The 14,060-nt window shown below is 36.2% G+C and overlaps 2 protein-coding genes across 3 annotated transcripts in view; one reads left to right on the top strand and one right to left on the bottom strand.

The window, feature by feature from the left end:
- Positions 1 to 14,060, top strand: part of LOC149789984 (puromycin-sensitive aminopeptidase-like) — a 36,481-nt gene that overhangs the window by 18,034 nt on the left and 4,387 nt on the right. Inside the window, exon 5 of one of the 2 annotated variants that reach the window (XM_089972067.1) lies at positions 6,320 to 6,439. The exons of the other annotated variant lie outside the window; for it this stretch is intronic. The gene's annotated coding sequence lies outside the window, so the exon portion shown is untranslated. Of the gene's footprint in view, positions 1 to 6,319; positions 6,440 to 14,060 lie in introns of those variants that run through there. 2 annotated transcript variants of the gene reach the window in all.
- LOC149789985 (uncharacterized) lies at positions 267 to 13,860 on the bottom strand. The gene is made up of 2 exons (XM_089972062.1): positions 12,531 to 13,860; positions 267 to 1,740 (listed from the first exon to the last, which is right to left on the bottom strand). The coding sequence occupies exons 1-2, from the start codon at positions 13,494 to 13,496 to the stop codon at positions 718 to 720; spliced, it is 1,989 nt and encodes a 662-aa protein (XP_089828188.1). The 5' UTR covers positions 13,497 to 13,860; the 3' UTR covers positions 267 to 717.

Below are 14,060 nucleotides of genomic sequence, written 5' to 3'. Positions count from 1 at the left end.
AAGCGAGGCAGCAGTTAGTACCATTTTTATAAGTCTTTGGTATGACTCGGCCGGGGATCGAACCCATGACCTTCCTCATGCAAGGCGGACGCTCTAACCACTAGGCCACCGGAGCGGTGTTTGTACAAGTTAAAAATATAATAAAATAACACAAAGTCTACATGCTAAGATATCGGACATGCAGCGCCGATGTGGTCCTTAAACGGAAGGCGCTGTAGCGGCCGTCGTTGGGAAGCAGTTTCAAAGACGATTGTCTGTGGGGAAGAATGCGTCCTCGGAAGAGTGTGGTATCCTATACTGTTGGCATGGCCTCAGGTTGATGCTTTCACGGGGATCAAGTGCCCCGTTGCTGGTATTTCAACCAGTTGGTCGATGATTCGGTACATCATGATGACCTTGTACTGTTGACTATACACACCCGTTATAATTTGTACATCACCTAACCGTGTGTACTATCTATATGCTCTTTATAATGTTTACATCTCCTATACACGCTTCATAATCTATACATCTCCAAACAATTGGTAATATTTTATATGCACACTTCATAACTGTGTACATCTACTAACCTGTAACAGCAAAGAAATCTACCTGTTTTGTCTCTTGCTCGTGTGAAATATGCCTTCATGCATATGGAACTATATGATCCGAATGTCAACATAATGCAAATCTCCAGCTACCAAGTGTTGTGGATGAGAATCACAGCTGACTTAAGTATTACTTCAATCTAAACGCGTAGAGATTTACAGAATCGGAAGCAGTATCATTAGTTATAAGAAACCTGTCAAGGCTGTTGTTAAAACAAATGGCTAATGGACCCCGAGAAATACCATCGGTGATAATTCTAATGGGAGCGCCGTCTGGTGCCAGCTGGTGGATATTGTGAGACGACCATCCCACCACATACACGTTACCATCCCTGTCCATAGCAACACCTTTAGGACCCTTGAGACTGTCAATACTGTAGATATACATCCTCTTACCATCCATATCAAAACAATACAGAGAATTGGCCAGAAACACAGTAAGGTACACGCTGGTACAAGATGAATTGGCAGTGATATATGCAGTTGAGGGTCTACATTGACAGTCAAATTGATGACATATCTCCTCTTTTCCTGTACTGGTGATCAGACTGCAACAGTCTTGACCTTTATCATTACAGTGACCAGATCCCACTATTTTCCCCTTGCCTGCCGAAGCAATATCCCTACATGCATATTTGGTTTGAACCTTCCCGGTGGGTTTGATGGATCCGTTTGTCACAGACAGGAACTGTAGTGTTTTCTGAAACGGTAAACAGACAGCCACCTCCTGTTGGTCCACAACACATATATCCCATGGCTTGTCTGCTAGTGTAAAGCTGGCGATGTGTTGGTACGAAGAATTAAGAAGAATAACTCTCTTGTTGTTAAATTCTGCCAGCATCACGTTATCCCCTTGTAAATATGTAGACACTGTATAATAGGGACGCTGATTATCAGACCCTTTTATCTTCACAACTCCCCCCATCTCAACCTGATAGTCTTTCAGAGGCTTTTCCTCTCTTGATATATAAAAACTTTCACGTTTCTTTCTACATATCAGCCTCGCAAAATCAGAGGTCTGGGCTAGGACGTTCTGGATTTGTTCATCAACTTCAATGTTTAATGTGACCGTCTCCGTCTTATCAAACTTCTCTTTAATCTGTTCGTAGTATAACTCCACATGCGATACCATTCTGTCAGCCATGAGAAATATCTGAAAAAGATATACTTAGGAATAGAAAAAAATAAAACGTGCACAAGCTTTTTAAAGTTCCTTTTTTCACGTTCTTTTAAAAAAATCAATTGAATTTACCTTATTATAGCAATAAATTAGACTGAAATATATTAGTTCAAGTAACCTAAATGAATTATCAGAGAGAGAGAGAGAGAGAGAGAGAGAGAGAGAGAGTAGAAAAAAGAACATGCTTTTCTTCATTGTCAAGGGGCAGCCTGTGTCTCATTTCACCATCGACTATGCCTATCGTAAATGGCAGAAATACCCTAAAATATATGCATCATTATGAATATATGCACGCATAGACCCTAGGCTCTTAAAATTCTTCCTTGCATGAAGGAATAAATGAAATAATTTTCTTGACATCGTACTTTTGTTCCTTGATGATAGAATGAATGTGTCAATATATTTTGTAAGGAAATTTGTTCCACAAATAAATGTGGTGAAAAAGAAGAATGACTTAAAACTCGTTTGTTCACTTAAATTCATATGTACACAATGAGACGTTGTTATATAGTCAAACTGACATACAGACGTGTAAAACCAACCCAAATACTTATTGGAATACACCGATTCTTTCTTCAAGGACGCAAAGCCACAGCAGACAAATTAAAACAAGTCCCAAACATATAACACTGAAACGTTGTTGTTGTTGTTGTTGTTCTAGGGTTTAACGCCATTTTTCAGCACAAGATAGGCTATACATGGCGGCCAGTATAACTGGTGGAGGAAGAACACTGGAATACCCAGGAAAGAACCACCGACCCACGAGAAGCTACTGGCAGGCTTTCCCACGTACCCACGCTAGCCGAGCCTTGGACTCGAACCCACGCAGACAGAGGTGAGATGGCAGTGATCCGTAACGGTGAGCGCTTTAGACCACTCGGCCACTCGGGGCCCCACACTGAAACGTAATTACTAAATAGAATTTACGTGATGTTTGCTACACATGTTTACATACAATTAAATAACCAATTTATACACAAATAAAGACTATCAGTCTGTTCAAATTGGTATAATCGGTGATTACCTACATAAAAATGCTCTGTACTCTCTCTCTCTCTCTCTCTCTCTCTCTCAGAACTAGAATATCCTAATCATGCAAACACCATTATCAAATTCTAATCATCATGACACACAGGCGTCGGAGAACATTCTTCAATATATAGAGAAACAAAAAAATAATTAGAATTTTTTTATTGGGGCCACCCATTTGAAGAAAAAACTTGGTGCAAGGCCCGTTGATCCCGGCCTAACTATATTCTATATATTCTCGGGTGATTAGAGTTTAAGACCGGTTAAAAGGCATGAATCGAAATGTGGAATTCAAGACCAGATATTTTTTTTTAAAAGTAGGTAAATATATACATGATATTTTCGATTTTGCAGCCATGCAATCTTAGAATCTCTCTCTCTCTCTCTCTCTCTCTCTCTCTCTCTCTCTCTCTCTCACACACACACACACACACTGATACATAGATCTGACTAGAATTAAACAAACAACAATAGCAACAAATGCTGCATTTTTTTGTTTAACAAAAATTATTTTATTGATAGTAAACGCTAGCCACATATTCCATCTTCGTTTTTAAATACTTTTTACGAGCTGGTATCAACCAAAATTTATTTAATTCTAAATATGTATATCACATCGTGCACTGATGAGGCCCACGATGTGCGCGTAGATATAAATCGATTGGCGGTTGTGGTGTGACGGGTTGTTATGCCGCCACTGTGGTAGGTGTTATGGTTGGGGTGGGGTGCTCCCAATATACTATTTAAATTATTATAGAAGTCCCACCCAGGCTCGATTTTGGATGAACTTTGAATTAGTGAAAGACAGATGTAAAGCTCCGAGCCCCCAGTCAGCAATGCCGATGGTTAGATAATTGAATATACAAAAAAGTGAAATTCAGCTAATTACAACTTAATGACAATTCAATAGTCAAATGATTAAAATTTCCCAAGTACTCTCCTTCCGATCGACCCTGTGATTGCATGTTGCATCATTTGATTATTAGTGTGAGATATCATTCCACTTGTCCTTGTATTCTACTCATCTGTGTATTCCTCTCTCTTATTCCATTAATTCCTTCTCGTCTTCCTCCCGACTTTCTCCAGATTCCTTCTCCTTCTCGACTTCTCTATATCCCTCCTTCTTTTCTTTCCCTCTCACCCTTTACTCTCTCCACCGACTAGACTTGTCGACTCCGACTGCACTGCTAGTCTCACAGCCATCAGATAACGGCTATTAAATTTATTCGGTCACACATTCATTCACATCGAAATACTCATACGTTCTAGTATGGTAAAACAACGTCGTAATAAAAGCACGGTATCAATTACTTCTCATACATACATCAATAAATTGCCTCACATCAGTACATATTCCTAATCCCATTATACTAAACAATATCACAACATCAGACGCATTTTTTTATACTACAACTCACACAAAGTACACACATATTCAAATATCCATGTTCTGATATATCCATACATACATCCATATTAATCTTACACACTTCAACCATTTTCCAAATTCACAATTCAAGCATGTGTAAATTCTAACATATCACATGAATAAATGCACTAGTTTACTACGAAGTAGCCTAATGGTATAACGGTACCAATTGCGCAAGTCCAGGTGGGCGGAGCTTAAGGTGTATGGAACATTGTATTCAGAATTAAAGAACAACACTAGCTGTGATTGGTGCATTATGTAAGAGTTGTACTTTCTGTTTGGCTTAAAAAATGTTGAGCCTCTTGGCAACATGTGAGTTTGTGTTAATTTCTATCTAGATCATATTTTGTATTTTTTATGATTTTTTTAAAATATGGTACACATGGCTGAAAATGTGCTTGTTGTGACTAGATAACTCTTACCCCTGTCTAGTTCCAGTAGAGTTATCTCTCTTAAATGCAATGGAGTGCCTGGTTATGTCATTGTCAAATTGACAATCTAGCATTGTTCTATATGACAGTGTGTGACATGCATGCCCAAGTAGGACAGAAAGTATATTTATTTCACAAAACATGAGCATCGAGGTATATGGAAAAACAATTGGTACCGTGATACCTAAAGGAAAGAATAGCCTCACAGTGTATCCATAGAAACGCATACATGTGGGCGGCATTTATGAACTATACTAGTTTGATGTAGGAAAACAAATGTGTACTGAACAGTTTTGGTCAAATATCGGAAGTTCTTTAAGAATAAAATGTATGAAATCTTCAGAAAATAGCACAAGTTGGCTTTGGATGGGGACTTTTGATAACTATAGCTATGATAGATATAGGCTTGTGTTACCTGATGCCTTTATGTATGTGCTGTTACCTGCTAGATTGGAATGCATGCAACAAAATAAGTTATGTAAACATAATATAATTGATTTTGGCCAAATATTGGCTATTTTACCTGCAAAAGATGAAAAATCATGTGTACAAAAACAGCTACCTTGTTCTTGTAAGGCATGCCATAAACCAGGATAGAGAACACTCTAAGTACACTTGTAGATAGATCACTTGTACCATGTGGGATGTTCTGGCATGAGTAGTTTTTAGGTAATTTATTAAGGATATGGTATTTCTTCCCACTTTGATTTGAATTGTCCTGCTCTAATTGTCCTTTTTTTTTTACACTTTCCTGCTTTGAAATTGTTCATGTAGTTAGTTCAGTTCTCTTGCATTCCCTTTTGTTGAAGTAGCAGTGAATACCAACAAACAAGAACAGTTTCCTTAAGTCGGCATTTCCCATTGGCACTTGTATAAGCCCAATTATAATCTACTATTGACTTTCAATTAATCCTATTTCTTTGTGTCAAGCTGCTCTTGTGGAATTTCCATGTTTGGTCCAACATTACAGAATGATAACCATTTTAGTCACACAGTGCGTATTCATTCCATTCAAATCCACACTGTTCTTGAAACTTTGCATCCCATCGCAAGAATCCAAATTGGCATGAGATGATATCTGCATGGTTATGGAAGGCTGCACTCTACATGCTGGCATTATAGAAAATATGAACTATGTGATATGAAAGAGCTGCGTCATCTTAGAAATTAAAATTACATGACTCTTGAGGTCTCCACTAAATATAGGAGTCTAAATGTTAGGTTCTCACTTTATCAGTAATGTATTTTGAGATAATTTAATTGCAATGAAGTTAATACAGGTTGTTGATGAAATCATCTATACTACATGGATACTGTATTAGAGGTTACCACACCTTATGTATATCATTCAGTTATCTCCCTTACACCAGTCATAACATTTCAAGGAAATAAAATCTCACATTTTCAGTGACTGGTTATGAAAATTAATTGAAGATTTGTGAAGTATTATATTAGCCCTCTATCTTGATGCAAATGTAAGTAGAAGCAGTTTAATAATTTCTCACAGTAAAGTTTACAAGTTTAAAAACTGATAAGGTATGTTCTGTTTGGATCTGAGATATGTTTCTCTCTATCTTATGCCAATTATTATTAAATTCTTATGTAGAAGAAATATGCTTTATATGTATCTATATTATCTAAATTATTCACCCTTTCATATTAGATGGAAATGAACACAACTTCACTTGAAATTTGGGTACCTGTAAGGGATGTTATAGTACAGTTGCCTTTGGGCTGTCCTTGGACCTGTTGGGCCCTGCCCCATATATTTGTCCAAGGTAAGGTCATCAAACTTTCACTTCTCATTTTTCGCATTGCTAATTTTGCCTCCTTTAATTCCTTTATCATAAGCTACCTCTCCCTTATAGATAAACACTTTCCTACTGTTCTTAACTCCATTTGATGTGCTATACTTAGTGTTTATATTTGGCATTTTTCTGTATTTTATTCCCCTAAGTTCACCCCCCCCCCAATCCAACGTAACCACTTAGAAGCTGTGATTTACTATATTTGGTGACTGATTGGCTTATTGAAACAATTTTATTCACATTACAAAGGAGGAAAGCTTACTATTTGTGTTACAAAGAGGATGGGTAGGTGGACCTTTGCGTGAGGACTGGTGGTTAGTGACCTCTTGTATCTGCAGATAGTGTAAAGTGGTCAAAGCTTATACTTATAAGATTGGGTCATGTCCACCTGTCTCTGATGTTAAGTTCTGTACCTACCAAACAAATATAAATTCCTTTCTTTTAGGTGAATTGTATATTTTGAAATAGGACAGGTACATACTATTTGGTACATTGACCTTTGACCTAGTTATTACATAATATGACATAATGTGATTTATCCCATATCACCTATGTGAAGTTCAATAAGTGCTGATAGGAATAAGATACAAGTCATAGTTGAAAGAATTCATTTTATTTCAAAAGATGATTTTGATGGTGAAGCAAAAGTATGAAAACAATAGTTCAAACAGCTCAATGACATTTCTATACACATTCATATAAGACATAGGTTAGTACCTCATCAAATTGTTTTTCACAAGTGAGACTAAGTATATTTGTTACTTATACAGCCCCGAACTATTTTACAGATTATTGGAAAAATTAAGGTTTGCTATAGGTATAACGGTACCAATTGCGCAAGTCCAGGTGGGCGGAGCTTAAGGTGTATGGAACATTGTATTCAGAATTAAAGAACAACACTAGCTGTGATTGGTGCATTATGTAAGAGCTGTACTTTCTGTTTGGCTTAAAAAAAAGTTGAGCCTCTTGGCAACATGTGAGTTTGTGTTAATTTCTATCTAGATCATATTTTGTATTTTTTATGATTTTTTTAATATATGGTACACATGGCTGAAAATGTGCTTGTTGTGACTAGATAACTCTTACCCCTGTCTAGTTCCAGTAGAGTTATCTCTCTTAAATGCAATGGAGTGCCTGGTTATGTCATTGTCAAATTGACAATCTAGCATTGTTCTATATGACAGTGTGTGACATGCATGCCCAAGTAGGACAGAAAGTATATTTATTTCACAAAACATGAGCATTGAGGTATATGGAAAAACAATTGGTACCGTGATACCTAAAAGCGAATTACAAAACTAATTCTGACCACAAGCTAACAATCTTCATAATTCTGTATATAATACTCAAGGTCATTTCTCAAATACGCATGTAAATTAAACACAACAAAGGTAATTTTACGTACTCAACGATCCTCTATACATACAACACATAATTACAATTACAATGCCGTAATATTCTGCAAAAATCTAGCAAATAACTTACTGACCTTTACGAAGCTTTGTCTTTTCTTAGAATCTTCTAAGTTTTACCGCCAAATTACGAGTGACTTCCTCGTAGTAACCCTATATTGCTTATCAATCTTCCTTGGCGAGACTAAATTTTCGTTTGCTAGTTAGAAGTTATAATTCGGATCGAAATTGTTATCACAATTCCAATTGGGTGTCGCTGACCCGATCCAATCAAACTTAGCGGACAATGTCCTTCTCGCTCTCTGTCCACATGGGGACGGATTTAGAACACGCCCCGGTCCCTCGCGGGTTCCTCTTATTTTAGGGGGCGCTCACCAATTAATATGTACTTTAGAGAGAGTGACGTATGTAAGGTGAAGTAGTTTGCATTTAAAACATGGACAGTGGAGAGAATGTTGGCATACCTATATGCTACAGTAATGTAATGTGGATGATATTTCTTTGGATACTGTACTTTTGGAAATGTTACATGATTTAAGCACACTGCTAACTAAAATGACTGCTCCCTTGTGTTAAAAAATCAGCCTGAATTAGTCTAAAGTACACTATACATAGCAGCTATTAAAATAGGGAAAATGAATTTTGCCAGACTAGACAATACCAGCTTCTGGATGTGCAATGATTGAATTATCAAATACGTAAAATGTAAAAAAAGTTATCGGCTCTTTTTTATACAATTTACCTCTGAAGTTCAGGAAGTGAAAATGACCAAGTAGAGCTAGCACGTTTTTGAAAGGTTCACATCTGAGGTAAGGCCAACCCATAGTGCACCCATCAATCATACATCAAAATAAAGGGCATTAAAGGTTCTTTTAATTATACCAAAGATATACAAGGTCTTTTTTAAATAGCCAGTATAACCAGTGAGGAAAGCCGTGGAAATACTTTTTCTTTAAAATCTTAACCCTATTCAAAATGCGAAACTGTATAGCGCCACCTTAGGACTAAGCTGTAACAGATAGGTGGGAAGTCGCGAGATTCAACGCCTGTGCCGATTCAAGATGTCGGGTCTTCTCTCTGGTCACGGTAACCTTGCGTAAGAGATTACCTCTAACCTGCGGCAATGCTTAGACATCAAACCATGGCTTGTAATAATATCTTAGTTTTTACACGACTTACTAAATTCGGTTGAGAAAACCTGAGAGCGGTTTATTTTTTGCTATGTTCACTGGAGCTTGAACTGGAAAAGTGTCATGGAAACTGTATCATTATCTCTCTTTCTCTATTAAAATTATCCTATTATTATATTCAGTAAACTATAGATAATATTGGAAAAGCTTAGGAAAACAATGACCACATTCCTTCGATAGCGAATTTTGTGCACTTACTTCGGCATTTAGAAGACCTGACATTAGGAAGTTAGGATGAAAGTAATTAAACAAAAATAACTTTTGTTTTGCAGTTTATGTATGTGTATAATTCTCCGAGATGGATTTCAGCTTGGGTAATTTGACTGTGTAGAAAACAGAGGCTACTCGAATAATAACTAATTAACAATGGTACATTTGTGTTATGTTGGCAGGCAAATGTTTTCTCTTTCCTGATTACATGCATGCAAAGCTCGAATATTGATGACTATTTAGCCTGTATTCTCGCCCGGGTTAGACACACTTCGACTGATGTATTTTATACACCTTTTAAATATAATTTCCTTTACTTTGTCACTGTTGGGTGCATAATTTAATTATAGCAATTGACCATTTTATTCTTTTAAGTTCAGTGAATCACGAACAAAATAAAACCGATGGAAAAATGGACCCACTTGACTTTGTGGATAATAAATCTTGACGGTGTTTTTAGGGACACATTGGCACACACACACACACACACACACACACACACACACACACACACACACATGTTGAACAAGTTTACAACGAGCAGTGCAAAAGTAGATTTGACAAGCCTCAGCGCTTTCGACTCTAGCTAAGTCTTTGTCAAAGACAAACACATAACAGTGACAAGACAAACAATAAACACAAAAAGCATTCAAATGACAAGCGTTTACATTACTGTACCTAAAGAAAGTATTGTTTGAAAATGTTCGATGTCGAGCCTAAGTGGTACCCGAGATTGGATTAACCTACAAACGGAGGTCCGTTATTTTATATGTCAATACCATCGAGATAGCTATTTTTATCGTTTGAGTTGAAACCAATTAGGCGCGACATGGAACATTTTCAAACAATACTTAAACTAGACAGATTCATGTCAGCTTTTGTTTTGTTGCCTGTTTATCGTTTGTATTGTCCATTTTGTGTTTGTATTCGACAAAGACTCAGTGAGAGTCGAAAGCGCTGAGGCTTGTTTTAAACTAGGTTTTGCACTGTTGTCAATTTGTTTATTTAACTTCATCAATTCCAGATAGACGCAATCCCTTGCTGGAAAGGTCTCTTACTAGCCATATGATTTGTAGAATAATAACTATATATATATATATATATATATATATATATATATATATATATATATATATATATATATATATATATATATATCACAAATTAAAAATAACATAGCATTTAAAGTGTTGGTATAAAACAGTATGATATACCAACACTATTGTTTTATCAAAACTGTGATCTGCCCGTGGCGCAATAATACGCATATATAAACATTCTTGAAACTGTGTGCTGCTGATTCTAGGCCTTTAGATCAATGATGAATTTCCATTCATTAATCATTAGTGACGTATGAAAATAACGACAAAGAGTAAAAATAATCCCCGTTTTTAAAGGAAGGTATGAGCATTAATATTAGTACTATATATTTAATATTGTGTCATATAATATAACAAAGGAATCAATCTAATGGCATCTTTTAACAGCACGAACGACTCAAAGTATATTACCAGTGGGGGATTTGAGTTACAAACAAAATATACAATGGAGATCACAAAGAACTAAGCTGTTTTTCGACTTGCTTGTACATGTAAATGCGTAATCGACCCGTGCAGTTTTGTTTTGTTTGGTGTTGTGCGGCACAGCAACGTAAATATGTTAATCGTTGCAGTGAGCTAAGTGCTTTAACCAAAATATTAATCAGAGGGCGCGAACAACATAGCTGTATAGCCGGTTTCTCGGGCACTCTGCTGATGTCTAATCGACCTGTGCAAAGTACATTTGTGCAATATATTTTGTTTTTCCTCCAGTAACATGTATCTGGGCAACTCAAATTTTGTTTACATAAATATTTATAATGTTTAGAAGTAGTTGTGTGTCATTATATTTCTTTGCACCCGTTACTTCTGGATGCAGTTAGTTAAATGATAGAGGCGTGATGAACTTCGTTTCTTTTGTTGGTATGCTACCCCTGTATTTAGATTCATCGTTCTTCATTTGAGTTTTAAAAAATTCGGGCACGTTAGACGATACTAAGAGCTGACAACACACAAACACTGCAATTAAAACATTGTATAAATTTTACTGTGTTCATTTGAAATCACGTGGTGAAATTAAATGTGATGTGATGATCCTTCAATGATAATACTAAAATTATATAAAAATAGGTAGAAAAAAAAAACGTTGAACAATTAATTACTTCTTTTTTGCATTTATGATGTTGTTGGCGTAGTAGTTCATTTGCAAATTTTCCAAACATTACTACCAAGTTTCATGGAATCTGCACGTGAGATACTCTGTATGAGTGCTCAAATTCCAAAATAAGAAATAAACAGTGAGTGCGAAGACCTGTTTTGCTTACTTAAACCATCTATTATGGGATTTATAACCATGGTAGAATATACTACATCGAGAAAACTTTAATTATAAACTAGTTGCTATGATATTAACATCATTAAAATAATTTTTATACAAGAGTAACAAATTCGCTGAGGTAAAAATGAATTATCTCCCTTTCCGTTTTCTGTGGCCCAGCCGCAGCATCATGTTATTCAGAACAAGTGTGGCATTTATGCGCATTCAGGATTTGCGCCATAGTTTGAGTTTTTCATTTTCCAAATCTATATTTTTAAGGAAGGAAATTCTATTGCTTTTTCAGATAAAACATCATTTTTAATGTCCTAGAGATATGTGATTTTCATGCATAATGTGTATTTGTATAACCATTTTTCCATCTATTTTGCTTTTGATTATTGCGTATTGTACAAAATGGCACCAACCCACCCACCCACCCCCAAAAGATGTTTACAAAATGTTTTCAGTTTCTGTATAGAACAGACATATTAACTTGGAATTATTATGATGGAATTTGTATCGAAACTTTTATAAACATACAGCTTGATCCCAAATTTGTTGGGAATGAAAGAGAAATAAGTCCAGCAATACGATATATGAAGGAAGACAATTCGATATCGCTGGTATTACAACTATATAATCAAGATACCGCAGAGGAAACGTATACGCAAATGTTGTGTGACTTTAAAAATTAAACCGTTAACATTTTGGTATGATCATCATTATGTAAGTACAAGATCATCTGGGGAAGAATCTTTGTCAATGACTATATCAAAGAAGTCGCACATCTGTTAAATAAATCGGAAGAGTCGCAGTTGATCGCTGTAAAGCATGCTCACACCTCTTTTTTAAATTATAACTTTTGATTTTATGTTACATAAGTATGTAAACAAACATACCTGCATATCAGTGCCGTGTTTCATAACCGTCTCCATGGTCACATGTGAGTTTCGCACCGCATTTAGCAGTGGCTGACATTCGCGATTTTCCTTTTGCTTTTGAATTACTTCTTGTTCATACAGTTGATTTCCTTCTGATTTTACTTTGTTTTCTAAATCATCCAGAAGATCATTTAGTTGCTTCCTGATTTCGTTTATTTTGTTGGTCATTTCTTGCACTTGCGATTTAAGACTGATGATGTTTGAATCATTCACTTTCTTTATGTACAGCAGGTGGGTTTCAAGTTTATTCATCTCTTCAATTATTCGGAGTGGTTTGACTTCCGGTAGAAGACTGGTAACATCTTTCTTCAAGTCCATAACCTGACTGCAGTTTCTGTGATGATAGATACAACAACTTCCGCAACAGGCAATTTTATGGTCTCTGCAGTAGAACTTTATATCTTCTTCCTCGTGCTCTTGACAGCGAAAATTCTTGTCAACTCTGATAAAGTTTCTTGGGTTGTTTATCAGCTCTTCCATGGTTACGATGGAGTGGTCCTTTGTCGCCTTTTGTTTTTGGTGAAACGTTAGACAAGATACACACATTGCCTCCTCACAAACCACACAAAATCCGTTTCCTGTGACAGATACGCCATCAGAGAGACAACAGTCACAAGGTCTATCCACTTCCTCTTTCTCTTTGCCTCCTATAGACTGTAAAATCGAATTAATTGGAAAGAGATGAGCACACAGTTTTGAAGTTTTGCCTTTACTGGGAATGGGAACGACGGTTCTGCATATTGGGCATTCAAACTGTTTCAGTTCCTTCCCATTTACAACTTTGGATGAAATATAATCCTCCAGGCAACTTTGGCAAAAAGAATGAAGGCAAGGTGGGTCTCTTGGTATTTTAAAGTTACCGAGGCAAATTGGACAGTGGGGCTCCTCTTCTTGTTGAATATCTCCCGGATGTGCAGCAGACATTTCAAAAGAATTAATAAAAATTTCTTATAAAGAAATAAATTGAAACCTTTTCGATCTTGGAAGAATGGTTGTGTAGATTCGTTCCTTTTGTGTTAAATGCCACCCAGAGTTAAACACACTGTCCTTATGGAGTCCAACGTGATTAAAGAAAACACAATTTGAACTGTGAGAACAGGTTATGTTACATAGTGTCATTGTCTTCATTCAACTCATGTCTGACTTTAGCTGTAAACACCATGCGTGTTCAATGAAGGCAAAACAATTTATGAAATAAAAAGTTTCCAAGGTGGTGGTTAATGACTCCAATCGCTCCTCCTCGTTCAGAAAAATAGAAAGTGATAGATATTATACCTTAGCTAACGAGTTCATAATCTACAACAGTGGGTCAGTCAGAGCTACTACTACTACTACTACTACTATTAGTAGTATCACATGAATACATAAATTAAAAATTCAACTAATCCCTATGTATATACCAAAGGACTGGGGATTAAATTTCCATATCTTGATGACTTGTATAACAAGCATAGGTGTGAGACAAATAACAATGTGGAAAATCTGTGT

The sequence above is a fragment of the Sinohyriopsis cumingii genome, chromosome 10 (genome assembly GCF_028554795.1).
Source record: "Sinohyriopsis cumingii isolate HCF-2022 chromosome 10, ASM2855479v2, whole genome shotgun sequence".
Lineage (NCBI taxonomy): Eukaryota > Metazoa > Mollusca > Bivalvia > Unionida > Unionidae > Sinohyriopsis > Sinohyriopsis cumingii.
The sequence above is the reverse complement of the archived record's forward strand: the minus strand, read 5'-3'. Positions and strand labels throughout refer to the sequence as shown.

What these genes read in the sequence shown, in the direction of transcription:
- LOC149789985 (XM_089972062.1), bottom strand. Translation starts at nt 13,496, where the DNA reads ATGTCTGCTGCACATCCGGGAGATATTCAACAAGAAGAGGAGCCCCAC. An exon ending in AACACGGCACTGATATGCAG is followed by an intron (nt 1,741 to 12,530) that starts GTATGTTTGTTT and finishes TATCTTTTTCAG; the next exon opens with ATATTTCTCATGGCTGACAG.